The following is a 23,947-nucleotide window of genomic DNA, read 5'->3' on the forward strand; positions in this document are numbered from 1 at the left end:
AGTCACTGGGTAATTATCCTGCATCTGTTGTCAATTCTGTCCACGTTTTGGGAGAACTTTGTTCATGGATAGAAAATACTGAAAAGGGGGTGGAAGGAAGGAAGAAATAAATAAAGACGGGAAAAGATGGGTGAGACTTGCATATTGCGCGTGAGCGCGTGTGTGTATGTATGTGTGTATATATATATATATATATATATATATAGATATAGATATGCATGTGTGTGCTCTGTGGTGTGTGTGTGTGTGTATGTGTGTGCAAACACATTCACGCTTGGATGCACACACGCAGGTGCGACTGCGCACACACACTGACGCACATACATAACACAGAAACAGAGAGAGAGAGAGAGAGAGAGAGTAAACACATAAAGTCACACACGGAGGCATGTCATGCCTGAGCCCATTCATGAATGTCTGTATTTTGCCGTACACTGGCAATGCATAATTATGAATGGCATTCCGACCCCTCACCTTCCCCAGTCCCTCCCTTCCCACCCCATCACACCACTCCTCTCTCTCCTTCTCTCTCTGTTAAGTACACACCTCTGCCCCTTTCAATCCCCTTGTGAATGAGCCTTTGATAGGTCCACAATAAATCTTTCATATATTCTCTCTGTTTCTCTCTGTGTCTCTCTCTCTTTCTCTCTGCCCCACTCCCTCATCGCCCTATCTTTATCCCTCTATATATCTGTCTACCTGTTTGTCTGTCTCTGTCTGTTTCTCTCCTTCTCTCTTTTTCTTTCTCTTTCTTTCTGTCCATCTCTGCTTCTTTGCCCCACCCCCTCATCACATTCTCTATGTCTCTATCTCTGTTTCTCTGTCTGTTCCTCTGTCTGTCTGTCTGTCTCTCTCATTCTCTCTGTCGACGAACTGGGACACAAGATATAGTAATTACTGTGAACAGAAAAAATGAAAATGACGGCTGCCATAGCCATGACAGCTCAGGGCATAAGCCTAAAAAAATCTGTTCTCGTATTTCACTGAAATGAGGGGAGGGGAGACAGAATGAAAGAAAGAGAGACAGAGACAGACAGACAGAGACAGACAGACAGAGAGAGAGACAGACAGAGAGAGAGTGAGGGAGGGAGAGAGAGAGAGAGCTGGGCAAAAGGAAATGGTGAAAGAAAGAATGAATGAATGAATGAATGAGTGAATGAACGTTCAAACGAACGAATAAAAAGTGAATCAAATTAACCATGACGAATGACACAGAACCAAAAGGTATGGTTAGGAAGATAACTCCACTTCAGCTGACACCGTTTTTTTATTAGCGCAGTGGGGAAAAAAAAAGTTGGCGTGTCGGATTTCAGAGTGTTCGTCAGGAAATTTCAGATCAGTTTCCCTCCTGTCCCACATCCCATGTGTACGTTCCTGGGAAACCCCTTATTTCAGACGCAATGAGCTATCTGAGGGAAATATCTATTTTGCTCGAGTTCTTGAGTGTGTGCACGTGCTGTTTGAAAATATATTTTTTTAAAAATTATAAAGATAGATAGATAAATGAATAAATGGTTGAATGAATGAGTTAATAGACTGATTAACACACAAAAAATGACCCTGCTTTCTGGCGCGTATTCTGTCTGGGAAGACTGTATAGCTCGTATGTTAAAGATCGGGTGATGTAACAAAACATACAAGACATCAGGTGTAAATGGAGGAACTGGAGAGCGATCTTTTAAAACGTTTCGAGCTTAGATCTTCATCGATTGGTGTGAACACCATCCATGCGAAGCCCCCTACTGACGACAATTTTCGCAATATTGTCACGGATCTAGACCGGGCGAGTGTCCCTCCCACGAACAAAGATCACCAACATAACACCCCTCAACGATACTGTCGTCCCCATGAATCTGCTGTGACTGAAAACTTTCACATCGCCGATTCACCACCAGCATGGACTGAAGCAGAGGGAGTATCGAAGCTGAGGTCATCTTTTAAGCATGGGAATTCACACAATTTCGGACTTTTTCTTTTCTTTTCTATCTAAAATGAAAGATGAGAATGAGGATGACTGCGATGCTCCTGAGGAGATTCACTTATGTTTGAGACTATGGTGAAACATCCCCCCCTAGCCCCCCCCCCCCCCAACCCCCGCCCTCTCCCCCATCCCCCCCACTTCCACCTCCCTTCCCACCCTCTAGAAGGCTAGGGCTGTGCCGGTCGGATGTATTCCCGGGGACCGCTACGGAAGCTGGACTGGCCTAGCTGGGGATGCGAACACACCAGTAGACTGCGCCCCATCTCCCCTATCAATTAACAGCACATCCTTCGGCAGACCAGTTAAATTGCGCCCAACAGCAACATCCCACAAACTTGAAACGACAGTTTTCATCACCATACTGATGATGGTCGTCAAGTGGAAGAAGAAACTTAACGCACGCAAAGAACGTATTTCAACCCGACCCTGGACTCCGGGTTTATCTTCTCTTAGTCTGGCTGCCTTCCAACCAAGGCCATAAGCCAACACAGCTCTCGCGAACTGATTAGAATCACTGCCGGACGACGGCCGGGGAACCTGTGGGTTCGAGCCCCTTCAGATGCACAATTTTTTTAGGGTTCTTCATGGAGAAATAGTTACACGGCCACATGTTCTGGGTTTGTTTCTTGCTTCTTGGTTGCTTGGGTGTTCGTAAAGCGATATATGCTCCCCCTACCCAAGCCAACAGTCTGTTTCAAGCAAAAAAACAAACTCTTTCTCTCGACAAATCATGCTCGGGTGACATCCTTTTCGCTTGGCCTGTTTTTTCTGTCTCTTACGTCACTTCACTGTTCTTGCCCTCCGTCTCCCCGACCAGCCATATTCACTTACCACCCATCCCAACCCACCCCCTACACTGGGGGCCTTCCTGTCTTCGCATCTCGATCTTTATTCTTAATTCATTTCTCTGACCGTGACTGCCGTTGCAGTAAATTTCATCGAGACGTGTGTGTGTGTGTGTGTGTGTGTGTGTGTGTGTGTGTGTGTGTGTGTGTGTGTGTGTGTGTGTGTGTGTGTGAGAGAGAGAGAGAGAGAGAGAGAGAGAGAGAGTGTGTGTGTGTGTGTGTGTGTGTCCTTATCAAGAGCTATGCCGCAAAGTGCTGAAATTTATTCACGCAGCTTACTTGCGAGGAGAAAATCGAGTTGGTAGTAATTACGTTTCTGGGCTCTTTACTTCTTCCCCGCACGAATGCACGCCTCTCTCTCTCTCTCTCTCTCTCTCTCTCTCTCTCTGGTTAGAACATTGACCTCTGCATGTCCGGCATGTCTCCGATGGTGGTTTGAGGGTAGAGGTATTTTTTAGACTCCCTGGTCAACACCGATAGTTTCTTCATCCGATGCAAGTGTTTGATTATACCTATACACATACAGAAGATCACTGACTGAATACCTGCGTTATAGATCCCATAACCGATAACAGCAATCGGTGGCGGTTTATAAAAACACGAACACACCCAGCACACACCCACTCTTTACATACAGAATGGGTCTGTTGTTATTCAAATAGAGGGGTACAAACCTGAGCCATTTAGATTAATCCACTCGCACAAAAGAGCACACGCTAACGTAGAAGTTGCAACCTTCGGATGTAGAAGTAGAAAAGAGGGAAGAGAAGGTCAGGGTCTTTTCTGTGTTGTTCATGAAAATGCATGACAATGGATTCGGGCTATGCGTGAGTCAGAAATCTACTAAACTTATTCTTCTCGCGAAATACATCTGCATGTAGACCTTGGCATACGAGCCCATCAAAACATGGCCGGGCCAGACGGAGCAGGTTTGAAATCAATAGTCATGTAAGCTGTTACCACAGTAATCATCTCGATCGTGGCTGAGTTGTCAACAAGTGCATGCATGCGTGGTCGTTGTGGCCCTAAGAATTTGAGCATCTATAGTTTCCCTTGCATTCATCGGTCGATCTGTTGTGCCGATGCACATTGCTTAATTATGCAATGACTTAGTGATTTTGACTGGCTTTTGTACATTTAGGGAATATCCTTGAAAGATCTTGGCACGAGTCCATAGGCCTACAACGAGCATGAACTGAGTTTTTCTCATTGGATAGGCACGTCATGCCTCCGTCACCTGAGCGTAAACCCAGCGCGCTGATCAGGCTTTTAACAGCTGCAAGAACATTCCTGAATCAACTTTCACAAGTCCATGCATGGATGCAATGTTGGAAAACATAATAACAATACTCATACATAGATATATAGATATCCTGAAAACACGCAGTTTAGTGTTTGTTTCCGGCTGATATTGGCATATCCAGACTTGATTTATTCTTATGTACTACTGATGGCTGTCGTTCAAAATTATGTGGAAGACATTGCCGCATGCATCTGCAGGTTGATTCAGCGTCAGAAACCAGCTTTAGGGGCCGAAATTGAGCCTCAGAGTCACCTACATTTTTTACTTCATCACGTACTCCCATCTCGATAATACAGCTGTATAGACAGATAGATAGATGTACACATATAATTCATATATATATATATATTGCATGTTTTGAACTGAAGGCGTTAATAAGAACGACTGACAACAACGAATTAAACAAATACTATTAATATGATATGATTCAAAAATAAAAACTCCAGCACAGGTAAAAACTACGGTGTTGACTGACGCTGGAAACTGCCCAAGACAGGCAATCTGACACGATGGTGAGAAACAAGATCATCGAGATACACCAGTGACGCCGTACCATATACGCCTGCCGCCCCCAAACGTGAACTTGAACCGTTCACAGAAAAATGTATGACTGAAGAGGAATGCAAGACAGTGCAGCCACGGTGGGCTTGAAATGGAGACAGCCAGTAGTCCGACTTGAATAATCAATTACGACTGACGCCACAACACTGACTAAAATACACACTTACGCAATGTTCTCCTCGAGCCATCCTCTACAGCCTTCATGCTATACCTTCCCAGAAATCGACTCCGGCCAAGCGAAGTAATAAAAAGCATTGGGTCCAGTCGATCTCTTAGCGCATAACGCTAATCAAGTCATTCTTCGTATTTATGAAAATCGTTGTAGGCCTACATAAGCACTATTTCAAGTTTTGTTTGTCAGTTTCTTGTTGATGTCTTCTTTTTTTTCTGTCTTTTTTTTGCGCAGGTCCGCGGGGGGTGGGGTACGTGGGGGTGGGGAGTGGGGGAGTCTTGGCCCATATAGGCCTATAATACTGAATTATATTCACCTGAACTGCACTGAGAAACCGTTTGTGGAGCTGTCATGGCCGGATACAAGTTCGGCGCACCACATACAGTCGTAGCACTACTTACAATAATTATAGTCGCGACGCCGGAACTGCGCTCGGTGTAATAAAAACTTCAGGGATGGCCAAATCAGTGATTGACCTTAAGGGCTCATGGAATCTGGGACTCGGAGAGAAACAGAGACAACCGACTCGGACTGAGGAGGCGGGGTCAGACTGACCTGAAACACTACACAGACGGACGCTGACACAGACACACACATACTGACACATTACTCACTGATACGCGCGTGCGGTGGCAGGCTGCCATACTCCGTTTTCGGGGGTAATCATGTTCAGTGATGGACTCCAGTCTTTATCAGTTTTCAGTAGAATCAATGAATACTATATAGGCGGGACTACCTACTCAGTGTACACATGTGTGACTGAGATACTGAAGATGATGCTTCCGACACAAACTGACTCGGGCCTGCATACGTAGATATAGATAGTACTAGATAGATAGGTAGATAGATAGATAGGGTAGATGGATGGATAGGCCGGTGGAATACACGGCCGGTTGAGACTGTTTAGCCCAATATGTAGGCAGTTAACCAGTCAGCTGATTTTTTGTTTGTTTGTTTGTTTTTGTTTGTTTGTTTTGTTTTTTCTTTTATCCGTGAATATACACAGTTGGTCTAATCAATTTCTCTGATTCAAACATTTAATTAAAATAGCCGGCACAGCTGCATGTGCATTGATTCAATCAGCTCCACAAGAGGACTGCATAACTAGGTAGACAGAGATGGGAAGGTAAGTATCTCAATCCCTGCATAGTTTTCTTTCATTCGGTAAATGATAAAAATGAACTGTCTGTCGGTGGACCAGCGACTCATGCTGCATAATACGTTTGTACGCCTCACTGAACAAACCCACCGCGCCAGGTACACACGTCAGCCCGCGTGCCGCCTGCCAGGAGAAACGTGACACGAGATCTGTGTCGCCGATCCGCCAAAATGGACGCTGAGCCCATTTGTTGAGTGAATTAAAAAAACTGGGTTGATTTCTCTTTTGGGGATACCATGGACGACGACGACAGTGGTGGTGATTACCCGTTGTATTCTCGATCAAGCCATTTGTCGTCCAGCAATGTCAGTAGCAGTGGATCGTCAGGGTAAGTTTGTGAAGTTTTGTACGTGTTTCAGTTTGTCGTCTGCTTGGTGTCTACCGAAAATGGCGACGGAGCGACAATCATCTCACACCTGTGGTGTTTATTTATGGCCACACATCAGTTCTTTACCCAAGGACGAAACTTTGTCCGAGGACTTCAACTTCAGTTCGGAGAATTTCACTGGCACGGACGTGTCTGGAGCTGTGGGATTATATTTGGATTGAAATGGAATGACATGGAATAAATGTCCGCCTACCACCTGGGTCAAAAGGGGTCGGGTCGGAGTAAGGTTTAAAAAGTTTGTGACTTGTCGTTGAATCACCGATCAGTCGACACCAGTTTGTTGTGACTCATGACAGTTGAAACAAACCATCCGGAAGCAAAATCAATTTATGCAGTTGTGCTTAGTTACTTATTCAGTTATTGACGTTTCTGTTTTAAATGAGTTTTTTTAATTTAAAAAAAAAAAGTACAGTGTATTATGATGGGACAAGTTGAACAACATTACAGTTTTCAACATGCACTGACAAACACATACGTGGTTAATGTGTGTTTCATAATCTAGTTCTTAAAAATTCCAAGCTTACGATAATTGGAACCTTTGACAGTTATCACACATGCCTATTGAGTTCACACAAACATGATATCTGAAATCCACATGTGCATATATATGTATACATGTATGGGTGTGTGAGTGTAAATGTATGTGTGTGTATATATTGTTTGTAAGTGTATATGCATAATGTTACAAATTAGCAGTTTATTAAAAGATGTTGAACTGAAGTAATACATGTGCACACACAAAATGACATACATGTATACGTTCATGTCTGCATGCACACATGTATGCACACATGTACGCACACATGTACACACACACACACACACACACACACACACACACACACACACACACACACTTGATATGATATTTTTATCACTTAAATGGAAAAATGTTAAATTGGACTTGTTGACAATGTGCTTCAACTAACACACACACACACACACACACACATGTGCATGAGCATGCCACGCATCCATGTGTGCATGCACACATTTTTTTGTTGTTTTTATGAACGATATTGAATATTCACACACATATTATGCATACATGTATATGCAAACACACATGTATACACTTTTAATTTTTAGACGCAACCATGTATCCATTCCATGTGTGTTCACAAATGCGCATACACATGCTGTATACACTACAACAAAGACTGCCAGAGCATCATGAATTTGTAACGGAACAGTTCACAGAACAAACCATCATTACCACTTTGGTTGACTTAAAGATTTAAATACTGTTGTTAGCAGGGTTCACTGAAACTAACACACATATAATGGGCCTTCAATTGTATTTGTAAGCATCATGGACTGATTGATGAGAAAAAGGTCTTTGCTTGGTGATACCACTAAAACATGCACATTCTGTCATCTTTATGGTACAACAAGTACTACTAGGATTATAACTATCAGTTCGAACAATCCACAGATGTGGCTGTCAGTGTTCCGCACTGTTAAATCTGAAGGCTTCATGGGTGTATGCTTTGTGGCCATGTGCTACTGAAAGGATTGAAAAAGAAGAGCGGAGCAGCAGCGTAGCTCAAGTTTCAGCCCTTTTTTTTATGGTTACCACACAAAAAAACTTAGATTATTGAGGTCATCATTCATGATGGATGTGGAATTGGAATTGTTTCAAGTTTTGATAGAGCTACGGTGTGTGACTTTCAGAACATATTTTGCCATAAAGCAGCTGATTCTGTGATAGATGTGTGAGCTGACAATACATCCTTGATTGTTTTCTGTTATAATGTGGGACTGGAAGTGGAATTAATTAGTATTTTAGTCATGTACATATAATATTTCTAATCTATTAAACTTTAAAGTTCTAAGCTAATACTGTAATAGTGTTGATTTTGCTCTTCTTTTCTTTTGCCCCTGCCAGCACAGTTTGCACAGATCATCATTTAACTCATCTTTGTTCCTTCAGGAAATCAGTTTTACCCCAGATTTATAGAATGTTTTTTTTTTTTTTTTTTTTTATAGATATTATAAAGTATTCAAATATCTTGTAAATTGGTACATTGTATCTTGAGGCACTCATTATCACAATCATACAATGTCACATTACTCACAACATGGATGAGATCGCTCCTTCTTTGGAGAGTTTGTGGGGTTTTATTATTTTAACTTTTAGCTCATGGCATGCACACATGTGCTATTCTTCAAATGGTTTAATCAAATTAATGACCTGTCACTGACAGTTGTTTACTTTCTTGAAAATTTTGTTAAGAAGTTTTTCTTTGACCCTGTTTAAAGATCTGGTCTTCCACCCCTCCCCCCCCCCCCCACCCCTCCCCACACCCACTCCCCTTCTCTCTCTCTCTCTCTCTGTCTCTGTCTCTCTCTCTTAATCTCTCCTTGCTCTCTCAGTCTGTCTCTCTTTTTCTTGTTATCACTCTCTTCTTTCTCTCTTTAAAAAAATCATTATTCACTGCCTAAACATTAAGAATGTAACTGATTCATATTCATGGTGATATAACCAAAGGTCAGAGTTCATCCATGATTACCATGACTTGTTTGGTGTTTCACTTACTATCACTGAGTGAATGACTGTCATAGTACTCATACTCATAGTATCAGTACAGAACATACGCATTTAAGAGGCAACAATTTCCAGACAAGCATTGAAGCAATCACCAAGCCCTTTGACCTGTGCCGAGTTGAACATTAGCCAAAGCTCACAAAGTGAATGGAGGAACAGTGCAATGGACCATTCATGCTGCGGGTCAATGCAGTGACTGTTTAGGTTACTGCTTGAGTAGGCAGAGAACTGAGATCTGTTGAGCCAGATGTCTTTTTAGAAAATGTCAATTACCACTATTACTAGTGATACTGATTAGTGATTGCAATATGCTGGTGTATGTGAGCATTATTATCAATGACAAGCACAGTAATCATTTGCAAAGTATGAATTCTGTGACCATTTTTAGGAATTGTCACTGTGACATAACTGGTACCGTCATAATATGTATCTTCAGGCTTAGTTTATTGTTTCTGGTTGGTAATGTCTATGTGTATACATATATACATACAGTATACATATATATGTATATGTGTATATATGTGTATGTATATATATATATATATATATATATATATGATTACCACTAGTACTGAGTACTACTGGTACTCACATTTAAATTTTGATTTCAAATAAAATTTGATGAAGTTTTGCAAGTTCCTAAAGCAGAATTATTTGGACATGGATATATTATATTCATTAACTCATTCAACCCTGCACCCGCCTGAGAGGCGTGCACCTCTGATTGCCGTTCTCCGCCTGAACCCGCCTTACAGGCAGGCAAAGAAACCTGTTTATGTAAACCAGTTCTTCAGCTTATTATTATGCATTAAACTGCTGTGTAAATGGAAGTAACTCTAACTTAACTTCCTTCCTAAATGGCACGTGATCATTTGCTCCAAAAATCATATGAATAGTGTGTTTTTTATCCGGTTTTCCGCATCAATATGGTAAAACGTCAAAGGCTTACTGCGCAGTTTAGAGCTCAGTGAAATTATGATGGACCCTTGTACTAGTTGTAGTGAATTCAGCCCAGATAATGACGATTTGTCGTATATTTTTTTCAATATAATAATTCATGGGAAATTGAAGGAGATGAAATTAGCAACTAGTGTAGACAATCAAGTAGATAGCCCACAACCTTCAGCATCGACAGAAGCTGACATTTTGCTATTTCTGTTTTTCATTTAAAGTTACCAGTATACTATTACATCCTTTGTCTTGAGACTTCAGCAATTAGTGTCAAAATTACATTTCAGTCGTAATGTGAAGTTTGGTAGCTATTAGTTGAGTGGCTGCTATAAACTTGTGCCTGAATTGAAGTTCCTCTTCCCGTTGATGCAGTCAGGCCAAAACATGGCAGGCTGGGAAGGTTGCACATGCAGGCGACCTTAAAGGGCCGAAAGGGTTAATGTGGTAGTACTAGTACACACTGACTTGTAAAACACACACACACACATACATGCACAGATGCACACACACACATGCACAGATGCACACACACTCATGCAAACACACACACACACACACACACACACTCTCTCTCTCTCTCTCTCCCTCTCCCACCTCTCCCCAACACACACACACACGCGCGCGCGCGAGCACAAACCACAGTGGAACAGGTACTGTTTGATCACACTCAGGAGCATCAAAAATTGTTAATTAAACTTAAAGCAGCAGAAACAAGTTTATGGCAAGATAACTTGTAACTGGCTCTTTTCTCCAGACATGTGATCTATACACAGCCATATGACACAGGTGGCAAAATTGGTTTTCCTCCCTTAGAATGATGGTGTGAGTCATAGATTACCTTATAATTTGATCCCACATTCAGCTGTTGACTGTGTTAACATTTGGTCACCTGTCCTTTTCAGTATCATCCTTACATCCATCATTATCTCACCATGCCACCACCACCACTGTTGCTATGTAAACAAAAAGTGACCTCCATCATCCCAGCGGGAGAGACAAGAAAAGATAACCCGCATATTATCCATTTATTTATTTATCTATTTTAAAATGAATTTGTTTATTTATTGATCTATTCATTTACTTATTTATTTATTTATTTATTTATTCATTCATTCATTATGAAAAAGTGTGGAAAAGTGGCAAAATAGATTATGCACAATTAATGATTATCAACAATAAGCATACGTGTAGATCTATATTATATATATATATTATGACATTTTGAAAGTGACAAAACAGTTTTAACTCAATATACACAAAGATACAATTCATAAAAATAAAAATTAAAAAAAATAAAAACCGTCCATTGACATGATTTCATGAAAAGGAATGCACAGTGGAAAATAACAATTGAAATAAAGAACAAAAATAACCAGTATGTGCCCTTACAATAAATTGCTAATCAAAATTAATTCACCATGATCACCCTCAGAAAAGTAATAACTTTTAATCTAGGCAAGATTTGTTATTGATGTTTTGGTACATGATACTTTTTTTTTTTTTTTTTTTGACAGTGTATTAAATTTCAGAAAATGTTGTTAGCTTTTGAAAAACTTTGTCAATCATCTAGAAAAAAAAAAAACAACAGCAAAAAACTGTGTCAAATATCAAGATGCATTTAAATACTAATATAAAAAGGGGGTGGGGGGAGTCCTTGAAAATATTGTTGTATTAAAAAAACTCATCACCTGGTACTTCAGAATACTTATTTATTTGTTTATTTATTTATTGGCTTTGCTGCCCTATCACGTGCACAGTTTCTTCAGTGGCATTACTCACACACCACTCACTTTGAGCCCATCCCCCACCCTCCACACACACAGTCTCAGCACCAGCAGTACACAGGGGGCACCATCGATTATACAACGTGAGGTTGCCAGTAGAACCTGCTTTGCTGCAACATCACTTTGGTGGTGATCTGTACAGAGAACTTTATGTCTGAGACCACTGCTTTCCACTGTCCTGTTTCAGAAACAACAAGGATGGGGTGGCCAGACCGGGGCGTGTGTCAGAAGCCATCAACTCCCTTTTGGAATGGCTGCAGAGGGCTGAGGAAACATTGGCTGATGATGTTCCTGTGCTGGGGGACCTGGATACTGTCAACATGCTGATTGAACAGCACAGGGTACGTCTGGCTTTGAGTTGGGGTGGATATTATGGTATGAGCTGTGTTTAAATAAACCACGTAGATTTATATGATATGTGTGTATTCTATGTTGTGTGATGTTTAATGCCTGTACCTACACAGTGGATATGAGTGCATGTATCACTGCCATCCAAGTGTGTGTGTTGGGAGGAGAGGGGTTAATGACAGCACAGAAAGAAAACATATGTGTACATGTATAATATGAACAGTTGAAATCTTTTCAGTCCTTGTCATGTGTGTGTGTGTGTGTGTGTGTGTGTGTGTGTGTATGAGTGTGAGATGGGAAGACTGTGGTAACTGATACACAGTCAAGTGTCAAACACTTTGTGAACCCATTGTTGCTCTGTTTCCCTGACCAGTACTGTGTGTGTCTGATTGACACTGGGGTATTGTAAATCACTAACAGAAGGAAGCATGCGTTCAGCTTGATGTAGTCTCAGTCAGAACATGTCCAAACATTTTTGTTCTTATCTTCATCCTGAATATTTTTCTTTTTTTTATGCAGAAAAACAATACCTTATTATTTGAACTGTGGCCCTTCATGTGCCACTCTCAGCTTTTGAGTTCCTGTGTATTGTTATTAACTTCCTTGCCTGTGATGAGTGTTAAAGTCTTCAGTGTTGGCAGATTTATGGGGGGTTGTTGTTGGAAGGACATGTAATGCTGTGGGCAGTCTCACCTCAGGGGAGGTCTGGGTCTGTGACTAAGCAGTTCATGTTTTTATTTTAGGGTATTCTTGGTGTGAATGAATCAGAACAGGTGCCACTGAACGCCACCAAAGAGACTCAGCAGCAGTCTGGAGTGAGAGTTCATAAGTCCAGGCTTACCTTACCAACAGTTAAGATGACACACCTGGTTTTCAAGAGCACTTGAACTTAAAGTATTCAGATTTCTTTCTGCTGTCATTACACAGACAGTGTGTATTAGTACTCTTCCGTCTTCTGCTTCTTGTTCTTCTGTTTTCTTTCCCTGTCAGTCACTACATATTTTTACTTTGTGAAATTCACACTTGTCTCCCTGCAGAGAACAAGGCGCCATTGTGCAGACATCAATTTTTTGGATGAGATTTGTGCCAGACAGCTGTTCATTAAATATGTTCCATTTGCCCCTCAGAATGCAAACCTGTATTCTGCTTCAGTCAGTTATTACAATTTTCAGCATATCATTAATAATGATACATGTATGTGTGTGTGTGTGTGTGTTTAGTGTGTGTGTGTGTGTGTGTGTGTGTGAATTTTAGTGTTTTTTATAGTTGGTGTTTTTTTTGGGGGGGGGTTTTCTGGGGTTTTTTTTGCTTTTTTATATTCTATCCTATCTCCAGGCATTACCCTCACACCACCCACCTGAACCCTCCATACACAGCCACCCTCAGAGTCAGAATCATTTTGTTCCAGTCCCAGTACCACGCCAACAGTTCAGAGGGACAGTTTGTTTTGGGTAACAGTGAGAACATACACCAGCTTGTTGGTAATTCTGGTGTTGCATGAATGCATACAGTTTATATGCTTAAGAAAACAACAACAAAAAAACCCAAAAAACTGTCACCTTGCTAGTGAGCCTAGAGTTGCTCATTATTCAGCTCTTGTGCTCAGAAAAATGTGTCATCTTGTTGGTGAGCCTCGCTTGTTATGAATACAGAATGTATGTAGTATATGTGCTCAAGAAAACTTGTCACACATTGTTGGTAAGCCTGTGGTTGTAGATTAAGAATACATACAGTTAGTGTGCTGGGAATATCTGTCAAACTATTGGTAAGCCCGACATTGTTATGAATTTGACCAGTTCATATGCTCATGAAGACCTGTTGTTACATGGTTCGCAAGCCTGGCATTGTTACTAATACATACAGTTTATGTGCTCAAGAAAATGCCACATTTTGTTGGTAAACTTGGTGTTGTTCTGAATTAGAACAGTGTGTGTTTAAAAAAAATAAACTGTTACATTGTTGATGAAAAGCCATGAGTTACAATGAATTTGAACAGTTTGTGTGCTCAGAAACACCTGTCACCTTGTTGAAAAAAAAAAAAAAAAAAAAAAAGCAGCCTGGAATTCTTATCAATTTGAACAGTTTGTGTGCTCAAAAACCTCTTCTGTCAAAAGTGTCATCTGCTACTGCTGTGAATTTGGAAGGTTTGTTTGTTCAGAAACATCTGTCACCTTATTGATAAAAAGCCTGGAGTTGTTCTGAATTTGAACAGCTCATGTTCTGAAGAAAACGTAACAACAATGCGTCACCTTACAGGTAATCATTGTGGCCTTATTAGGACCTTCTTGTGCAGAATGTGCAGCAGGAGCTGTCAGTGCGAGAGCCGACAGTGAGCACCCTGAAGATGTCCGACACCCTGTCCCATCCCCAGCATGAGCAGCTGTCTGCACTCTGGGACAGGGTCAGCTACCTCAGTCAAGTCCGTGAAAACAAACTGACCGATGCTCTTAAACTGGTCAGTGTGGAGTTGGGATTGAAGACTTTGTGTGGAGGAGGTTGGGGGGAGGGCAGTGGTTTGTGTGTGTGTGTGTGTGTACTGTATGTGTATTGTGTGTGTCTGTGTCTGTGTGTGTCTATGTATCACTCTGCATATGTTTTGTGTCATTATGTCTGTGTGTGTCTGTGTATCACTTGTGTGTGAGTGTTGTCTTGTTTGATATACAGAAGTGCTCAAGGTTGAGTGAACCACTGTGTACACATGCACTTTTATGTTCTTTTATAGAACAATGTTTTTATAGCATTTCTTTAGGGCATCGTTTGATTAATCATAACATAAGATATTTCTACATGTCTACAAACATTTTATTTCAACAGGTCATTGTGAAACTGCGTGAAAACTGAAATGTCTTTATTTAACTTCTTGGTTTGTTTATTTTACTATAGGTGCTTAACATGTTTACATTCCAAGTACAATAAAAGCATACACACCTATACACCAAGTCACTGAAAAATCCAGACATTGCTGATGAAATGTGCAAGGTTAAATGTCATTTGTTTAGAAAATACATGCAGGTAGGTTCATTGTAATACTAGTATAACAAGTATTTTACTGTCATCAGCTAATGATCCCAAACCCAGAAAATGAATATAATGTGTGTGTGTATATATATATATATATATATATATGTATGTATGTATGTATGTGGGCAATCCAGGCAGAGGAGTTCCAAGAAGTGGTGACCATCATGCGAGAGTTCCTGCCAGAGGCGGAGGCCCAGCTCAAACTGCGCTCCCTGCCTGACGATGAAGCCATCATCGTGCAGATGATTGAAAAACATGAGGTGAGACTCTCTTTTGGGGCATGTTGCTTAACTGCCAGTGTGATAAATCATGTAATTGTAATTTGCGTTATGATTATTGTTTATGTTTGATCTATTTTGGTTTATTTATATGTTTGTTAATGTGTTTGGATACAATGTTGCAGAAGTTTGAAGAGGAGCTGAAGAACCACCAGGAGCATGTGGACAAGATCAAGAACCTGGCCGAGGAGATCCTGAGCAGCTGTCACCCCAACGCTGTGCGCTTTGTCAAGTACTACCTCACCATCACACAGACTCGCTGGGACCAGGTCAGTGCACACAATCACACACATGCATGCACTCATGCCCATGTGTGCACGCACGCATACACACATGCATGCACGCACGCATGCACGCACGCACACACGCGCGCACACACACACACATGCACGCACGCACACACATACACATACTCACACACACATACACACACACGCACACACAGAGAGAAGACAAAAAAGTACATTAATTTACATTAATAGCAAATAAGAAAACAAAAAGAATAGATAAAAATTGCCACATCACCCCGGAGTTATCTTGACGCTGGAATAAAAGCATGAAATGTATCAAAGGCAAAGAAATGAATGAAATAAGATTAATAAAAATGCCCACATCATCTCTTGAGTCATCCTGATTCTAGAATGAAAGTATGAAATATATTAAAGGCAATGAAGTAAATAAGATATAGAAAAATAGAAATGCCACATCACCTGTGTGAGTCATCCTACTGTTCCTCACTGTGTGGGTGGGTCATAGCTGTTGGAGAGGGCCCAGATGCGGGGGGAGAAGCTGAAGGAGACGCAGCAAAGGCTGATCACTCTGGCGGAGAGTCTGGAGGAGATGCTGACCCAGCTGACAGAGTACCAGGCCTTGCTGGCCACCAAGGAGGCCGACCCCGTGCCCCATGACATCAAGGTCGTTGACGAGCTCCTCAAGGAACACCAGGTCAGTCGGCTGATTGACTGTCACTGTTGTTGGGAAATGGTGAAGATATTTTGTGGTGGGTGCATTGGTCTGGAGACTGAGTGTTGTTTAATTCATTGGATTTTGTTAAAGCATATCGTGTTAAAAGTTTGAAGAGGGAAAATGGTGATATTTTGTTTGTTTTCTCAAGTTTGAACATGACACTTTGCTTTTAGAATAAAGTGATGTATGTGTGTGCTGTGGAGTGGTGGTCTGGTGGTAACATGTCTGTCTAGGAAGCAAGAGAATCTGAGCGTACTGGCTTGAATCTCAGACACGCCAGTATTTTCTCTCATTGCAGCGACATGGTCTCCTTGGTACAATACAATACAAAACAATACAATGCAATGCAATACAGTGCAATGCAGTGCAATACAATACAATACAATACAATACAATACAGTTGAACACAGTTTGGAACCTACACTCAGCAAACTCAACAGTGTAACACGACAAACACTGATATTCTACCTTTTAAAGTACAATGAGTAACTTTTTAAAATCTGTTTGACCTTTTTTTTTCTTTTTTTTTTAATTTTTAAATCTCTTTGACCTTATAAACAACACAGGGTGAAGTCATTTAAACCCTTTCCACCTGAGACTTAATATTGATTTCCACATAGAAAAATATATCTTTCCCCCAAAATCATTAACAGCTGAACCAGACAAGAGTTATTTCCCTTAGACCACAATTGAGTTGATAGCGTTTTTCATCATGTCTGTCAGAAAGAGAGTTTACAAGCAGTCGTTCATGAATCTGTTGCTATGTGTGACATGCAGGAGGTGTATGCCGAGTTAGTGAAGCTGTCCGAAGCGGAGGACTTCATGAAGATCATGTCCACTGAGGCCAAGGCCACACCCAGCCCCAGTCAGAAAAATGGAAGGTAATGGGCAGAGATAGATACTGAACTGAGCAACACTCTTGGTGAATGTAACCTATGTTTTTCGTTTGTTTTATTTTTGACAAGAGTCAAGAATCCCTGTGGAGTTGCTAAACATTGAAATGTTTGGCTTTGGGAGAGGGGAACATATGGCTTTGTTTTGAGTTGTTTACTGTAACCCTGAATAAAGAACTCTTGATAGAAAAGATGACAAATGCAAAAGGAAAAGGAGAAATCAGAAGTAAAAGTAATTGTTGAACTCAGGACTTTTTTTCTTTCTTTCTTTCTTTTTTTTTCACCAGCAACTTGCGGTTGAATGAGGTGGGGCGAGGCAATCCCCGCTACATCGCCTTGCAGAACAAATGGCGGACAGTGTCCAGAATGGCTGTGGAGAGGAAGAAGGTGCTGCAGGATGCCTATGACATGCTGGAAGAGGTGGGGATTTTTAGTTTTGTTATTGTTGTTGTTTTTGTTGAATGTTACTGAGGCTGTTATTGACTGTTCCATGATGTTCTCATGTTGTTTTGTTAGATTATTAAGGCTAAGATGATTTGGTTGTGTTCTGTTGTTTTGTTGTCAGAATATTAAAGCAAAAATGATTTGGCTATGTTCTATTGGTGTGTTGTGAGAATATTAAAGCAAAGAAGATATTTTGTTCTTGTTGTCAGAATATTCATGTAAAGATGATTTTCTGTTGTTGTTTATTCATGATATTAAAGCAAAGATGATTTGGTAATGTTCTATTGTGTTGTCAGAATATTAAAGCAAAGGTGATTTTGATGACTTGTTTTGGTGTTATAGGATGTCAGTTACTGTTTCTAATGTTACTGCTTCATTTTCTTTGTTTCTGTTTTTTTTTTTTTTTGTTTTTCCTGCTTTTGTAATTAGTGTTCAGTTTCTGTTTTCACATTAATTGTCACTCTCCCTCAGTCAGGAAAATAAAAGAAGATATTCATTGAAGACTGTTTTGAGTCATGCAGGGTGTGATTACCAGTATACCTAGCTAACTTTGTATACATGTATGATTGCCAACTGTGCCAATCAAGGTCGTCAGCTGTGACGACTTAAGAGAATTTATAAAGTTGAAAGAAAAGAATGGGTGGAATAGCCTTTTGGTCAGGTAGTGGTATGATTTCATAAAAGGTAATGTGTTATGTGCTGTTTTTTTGTGTTTTTTGGGTTGTTTGATTTTCAGTTTTAGGCTTCACATGGTTATTTAACCACTTGACAGCTGTTGCCATATGTTTTCGTCAATGAAATAAGATTGAGATTACAGGTCTAGATGTCAGTCTCCATGCTTTTGTTGGACTTCTTCCTCTTTAGATTTCATTGCCTCTGTTCCGCAGTATCAAGCACATCTTTGAAAAGAAAAGTACACAAAAGGTAGGCATTGCAGTTAAAACTGATTCCACACAGATCTTATTTTACCAAAGGTTCAGTTTCAGTTTCCGTTTCAGTATTTTCAGTTTCAGTTTCAGTAGCTCAAGGAGGCGTCACTGCGTTCGGACAAATCCATATACGCTACACCACATCTGCCAAGCAGATGCCTGACCAGCAGCGTAACCCAACGCGCTTAGTCAGGCCTTGAGAAAAAAAAAGAAGATATATATATATATATATAGAGAGAGAGAGAGAGAGAGAGATAAGCTTACATAAATAAATAAATCTGACAAATCCATATACGCTACACCACATCTGCCAAGCAGATGCCTGACCAGCAGCATAACCCAACGCGCTTAGTCAGGCCTTGAGGAAAAAAAAAGATAAAAACATATAAAAAAAGAACTACTACTACTACTAATAATATGTATAAGGCACAAAAACTTGATGAAGTCAACTATAAGCATACAAAAAAAAAAAAAAAAGAAATAAATAAATAAATAATAATAATAATAATAAATTAATTTTTAAAAATAAATAAAATTTAAAAAATTTTAAAAAAGGTCCAGCAGTCACGGAGTTAACTGAATATACAAGATACTTTTTGAATGATGGTTTTATCAGAGCATCAGACTCAGGTCTTTCCATGTGTATGTATAAACAGCTGGAGAATTTCAAGAACTTTGACTTTGAGTGCTGGCGGGGGAAGTACCTGAAGTGGATCCAGGCCAAGAAGTTCCGCATCACCGATTTCTTCCGCCGTCAAGACAAGGATGGTGACGGCTTTCTGACCCAGGAGGAGTTTGTGAATGGGATGCTACAGTCACGTACGTATCACAGTGGGCAGTGTTACACTGATGTTTGAATGTGTTTCTGTTGTGAGGCATTCATAATCTAGTCGTGAGATAGGGGAAATAACTCAACCCTTTTCTCTTAGCACCAGAATAAAGCCTCTATCGCCGACTTAATGTTTTCCTGTCTTTATCTTGTTTCTGAGTAGAAGGAATATAACAGACGGCTCTTTGTTATTCTACCATTTCTTCTCCTCTAATGTTGCATGTTGTTGGTTTGCCTTTTCTTTGTTTTTCTATTATTTGTGAATGGTTTATTTATGAACTGAAAAAGGGTCTGTGTTTTTTGGTATCACTGCATAGTTTGTTTTTAAACAGAAAAACATCTCAAACAGTCTGGCAAGATGGGCAGTGGCCAGCACAGACAATAATAGCACTCTGGACAAAAGTAAGGAATTAATTAATTGTTTTCATCGTCTTTTTTTTTTCTTCTTCTTCAACAGGTTTTCCTACAAACCAGACAGAACTGAATGCAGTGTTTGACATTTTTGACCGTGAGAAACGAGGACTTATTGAATACAAAGACTTTGTGGACGCCCTCAAACCAGACAAGGTAGAGTACAGATGTTATGAGTGGTCATTTAGGTATTTAATGTGCATGCTTGAGTGTAAGCATATTACTACAGACCAGTACTGGACAAAAAAATCCCAGAGCAGTAGCATTTCTTCACACAGGACTCTCACCGAAATAGTCATTGGTTTTATATCAGTATCATTTTGCTTTAGACATTCAAATTAATACACATTATGAGAAAAGATCAAATATTTTTGTGCAGATACATGTGCAGATATGCAGATTTTTTTTTAAAGTGCAATAGAGACATTAACAGGTTTAATTTCTAATGAAAATGAGTTGTTACCGATTAAAGCTGTGAAACACATAAAATTCTGCTTTTTTTCTGAATGGTCAGAAGCAGAATAACATTTCTCTTTTACAGAAAATGACATTGAACGCTGTTTGTGTGTTAAAAAGCAACATTTGCACATACACAGACAAATAACTATAACCAGTGTAAGCTACGGTATCATTACAAGTTAATTTGATATGAAGAGTGATATATATGATATAGTAGAAAGTTTCCTTCACTGTTACAGCACCATGGTTGGTCGCATGTGGCCAGGCAACTTTAATGCAGCTGTGAACTTAATCCACTCACAGCCTGTCCAGCCCATGACTTTCTTGTAGTAGTTTTGCTGGTGAAGTTGTTTCCAGAATTAGAGAATCTTTACCAGTGAATGGCTGTACTAAATGGCTGAAATGCTGTGTGCCAGTTCCGGAGCTCCAGTCGCGCCCTGTCAGACGAGGAAGTGATACAGGACAGTATAGACCAGGAGGCCAATGCCTGTTCCTGCCGGGGGGAACAGTTCACTGGATACCGCGTGGACAAGGGCAAATACAGGGTGACTGTTGTCTCTGGGGCTGCTTCATTTCAGTGGATTCTCTTGTTTTCTTTTGTACATGTAAACACACACACACACACATGCGCACACCCAAATATATGCATGCACACACACATGCATGCAGCACCACACAACTCAGCACAACACAGCACATAACAAGACAGCACAGCACCAGCACTGAACAGCAAGGTACATCACAGCGCCAGCACAGCACAACACAGCACAGAACAACACAACACAACACAACAAAGACTGTATTCAACAGAATCAACCATTTAAGATCTAAAATGGAAAAGATGTGTATTGCGAAGGAAGCTAAGAGGCGATTCAAGTATTTCCTGTAGAGTGCATTGCCTTTTCACCCATACTCTGGGAGGGATGGTATACATTCATGCTGGTGGGTGTTCCATTTCATGTGCACTCTGTGTCTGTGTATGTACACCCTCATGTCTGTGTGTATGTATGGACATGCATGTGTCTGTCTGTGTGTCTATATGATATATGTGTGTGTGTTTGTGCATGCATACAGAGTGTGATTTTGGTGTGTTAGTATTATATAAGTGTCCTGTCATGTATTTTTCTCCACTGTTGTTCTTGCACATTATGTTGTTCCTTCCCTGTGCAGTTTGGAGAGAAGCAGAAAATAGCGTTGGTGCGACTGCTGAACAAGACGGTGATGGTGAGGGTGGGAGGTGGGTGGGTGCCTCTGGAAGAGTTCTTCCTCACCAATGACCCCTGCAGAGGTCAGTCAGTGCTGGTGTTGATGTTTTGTTTCTCTTTTTTTTTTTTGTACTGTATTTTTGTATTATGTATTACATGTACTACAGTCATTTTCAAAATCTGATCTTGGGTCATATATATGAGGTTTATGCTAGTAGCATTTGCTACTGCCAGATATATATATATATGTATATATAGATATATGTATACATGTATAGATATATATACATGCACAGTGTTAACTGTACATTCTTAGAAAGAGATATGATTATATTCATATATACAAATAGATATTGATGTATATGGAAATATACATTCATATACAGAGATATTTATGATTATATTTGTGTTCAGATATGGAGATATGAGATATATTAAGTGGAGATTCTGCTGGACTGGATTTTCCTGATGAATGCTTGATTATTTAGATCTTCATTTTCCTTGTATTATTTCTCATTGTGAGGTTTTCAGTTGCATTGCATTACAGTGTCTTGTCACGAGACACCCTTTTCTGTCAGTCTGAAAACATGTTGCCACAAATGTGACATAATCTTATTTTTCCCCATATGGTATTTATTCAATTTTTGGTCTACTTGCCAGAGTGGCTTAATCCACAGAACTTAAGTCAGGATAAATAATTTTCATAGCCTTTTTACGTGGTTTAACTATCTTCTTGTCAAAAAGACTAGCACTTCAGTTTGGGTTTTTAGGAGAGAGAAGACAGATGAGTCCATATGTTCTGTGGCTCAAACCACAAACCTAGAATTTTCTTACTTCTTGGATGGTTTCACTTTCTGCTAGATCATCACTTTACTAGAGTGTATGTGTAGTGTATAATTCTGTGTGTGTGTGTGTGTGTGTGTGTGTGTGTGTGCATGTACATCTACATGTGCACGTGTGTGCCTTTAGAAATACTCTGAAAATAAAGTGGTGTTGTTTTCTTTTGTAAGCAGAATATACATGTTTGATTAATTAAGACATGTGATTTGAAACAAAATACATGAAACATAAATTCACAGCTCTTTATATTTTAAAGTTGATACTCTATACTTTTTAAAGTTTGGGCGTGGCCTTTGTTTGTTTGTTTTTCAGTAGTCCTTAATTGCTTGTTCTCTTTTATGTATTTTGATTTTGTTGTTGTTTTGTTTACAAATAGTTTGCTCCTTATATTCTTGCACTACAATAATAATAATCATTATGGCCATAGCTGATGATATCGATAATCATCAAGTATGTAGTTAATCGAAATTGATAAGATAATTTTATTATCTAAATTATAGCAGTGTAAGACAAGAATCTGAGTTAGTGACAATGAATACATTTAAAAGAGATAGATATGTATATAAGATTTATTTGTACTTATATGATCATTGATATTTATTTTATACTGAAATGAAACATCTCTTATGTAGTCACATTGACTGCACCTTGTAGATATATAATGTTTGACACAACATGTTTTGTTTTATGTAAACATATTTATCTGTCAAGTAACAGTGAATATCCTTGCTTCTGTAACAGTAGCTCAGTGACAGTTAAGTGTCAGTGTACTTGTCTGTTTTATAACAGGATACAATATTGTTGCTTTCATATTTTTGTACATACATTGGTCTGTTAAATTGCTTTGATAACAGTAGCTCAGATTGATCACATGTATTAGATTCTTGAAATATTTACAATATTTATTTTAATTACACGGCAGGGGTCTGATTCCTATTTACATGGTGAACAATAATTGTGGCCTGGGAATGGTAGAGGGAAGATGCTTTTAACTCTGGTTTTATATGTCTTGGTTGTTGGTTTATTATTATTATTGTTGTTGTTTTCCTGTGCAACGTTTCAGAAATTGTTGAAAAATCATGTCATTTAGGCCTTGAATATGATTCAGCTTCAAGTAACTTAAAAAAAAAAAAAATTTTTAGCATTTATTCTTTTCTGAAAATGCATTGAAAAAAAATAGTATGGTGTTGACATAAAGTGAAAAAAATCATTTTGAAGCTGGACTGTCTTGTTAGTGTTGTTTTTTGCAGTTTCCATGAAAATTGGTAATAAAAAAAACAATTTGTGATCCCCTTGCATTGGGTGGGTTCATCTCAATGTCCACTGTAATTCTCAAATAAGCAGCTTCAAATTTGGGGAAATACGTAGAATGACAACAGATACATTTGAACAAACTTCTTTTTTGACTCACTTGTGTAAACAAAGTGAGTCTATGTTTTAACCCGGTGTTCGGTTGTCTGTCTGTCTGTGTGTGTGTGTGTGTGCCTGTGTCTGTGTGTCCGTGGTAAACTTTAACATTGCCATTTTCTCTGCAAATACTTTGTCAGTTGACACCAAATTTGGCATAAAAATAGGAAAAATTCAGTTCTTTCCTGTCATCTTGTTTAAAACAATATTACACCTATGGGATGG

General features: G+C 39.6%; 1 protein-coding gene across 2 annotated transcripts in view; it reads left to right on the forward strand.

The window, feature by feature from the left end:
• Window positions 1-6,171: 6,171 nt before the first annotated feature.
• Window positions 6,172-23,947, forward strand: part of LOC143292495 (microtubule-actin cross-linking factor 1, isoforms 6/7-like) — a 29,729-nt gene continuing 11,953 nt past the window's right edge. For both annotated transcript variants that reach the window (XM_076602830.1, XM_076602831.1), the window contains exons 1-12: window positions 6,172-6,349; window positions 11,880-12,033; window positions 14,334-14,495; window positions 15,196-15,321; window positions 15,465-15,608; window positions 16,096-16,284; window positions 17,083-17,186; window positions 17,486-17,618; window positions 19,228-19,390; window positions 19,858-19,967; window positions 20,687-20,815; window positions 21,441-21,558. In XM_076602830.1, the coding sequence (XP_076458945.1) occupies window positions 6,258-6,349; window positions 11,880-12,033; window positions 14,334-14,495; window positions 15,196-15,321; window positions 15,465-15,608; window positions 16,096-16,284; window positions 17,083-17,186; window positions 17,486-17,618; window positions 19,228-19,390; window positions 19,858-19,967; window positions 20,687-20,815; window positions 21,441-21,558 (1,624 nt within the window). In that variant the 5' untranslated portion in view covers window positions 6,172-6,257. The remainder of the gene's footprint in view (window positions 6,350-11,879; window positions 12,034-14,333; window positions 14,496-15,195; window positions 15,322-15,464; window positions 15,609-16,095; window positions 16,285-17,082; window positions 17,187-17,485; window positions 17,619-19,227; window positions 19,391-19,857; window positions 19,968-20,686; window positions 20,816-21,440; window positions 21,559-23,947) is intronic.

This window comes from Babylonia areolata, chromosome 18 (genome assembly GCF_041734735.1).
Source record: "Babylonia areolata isolate BAREFJ2019XMU chromosome 18, ASM4173473v1, whole genome shotgun sequence".
Lineage (NCBI taxonomy): Eukaryota > Metazoa > Mollusca > Gastropoda > Neogastropoda > Buccinidae > Babylonia > Babylonia areolata.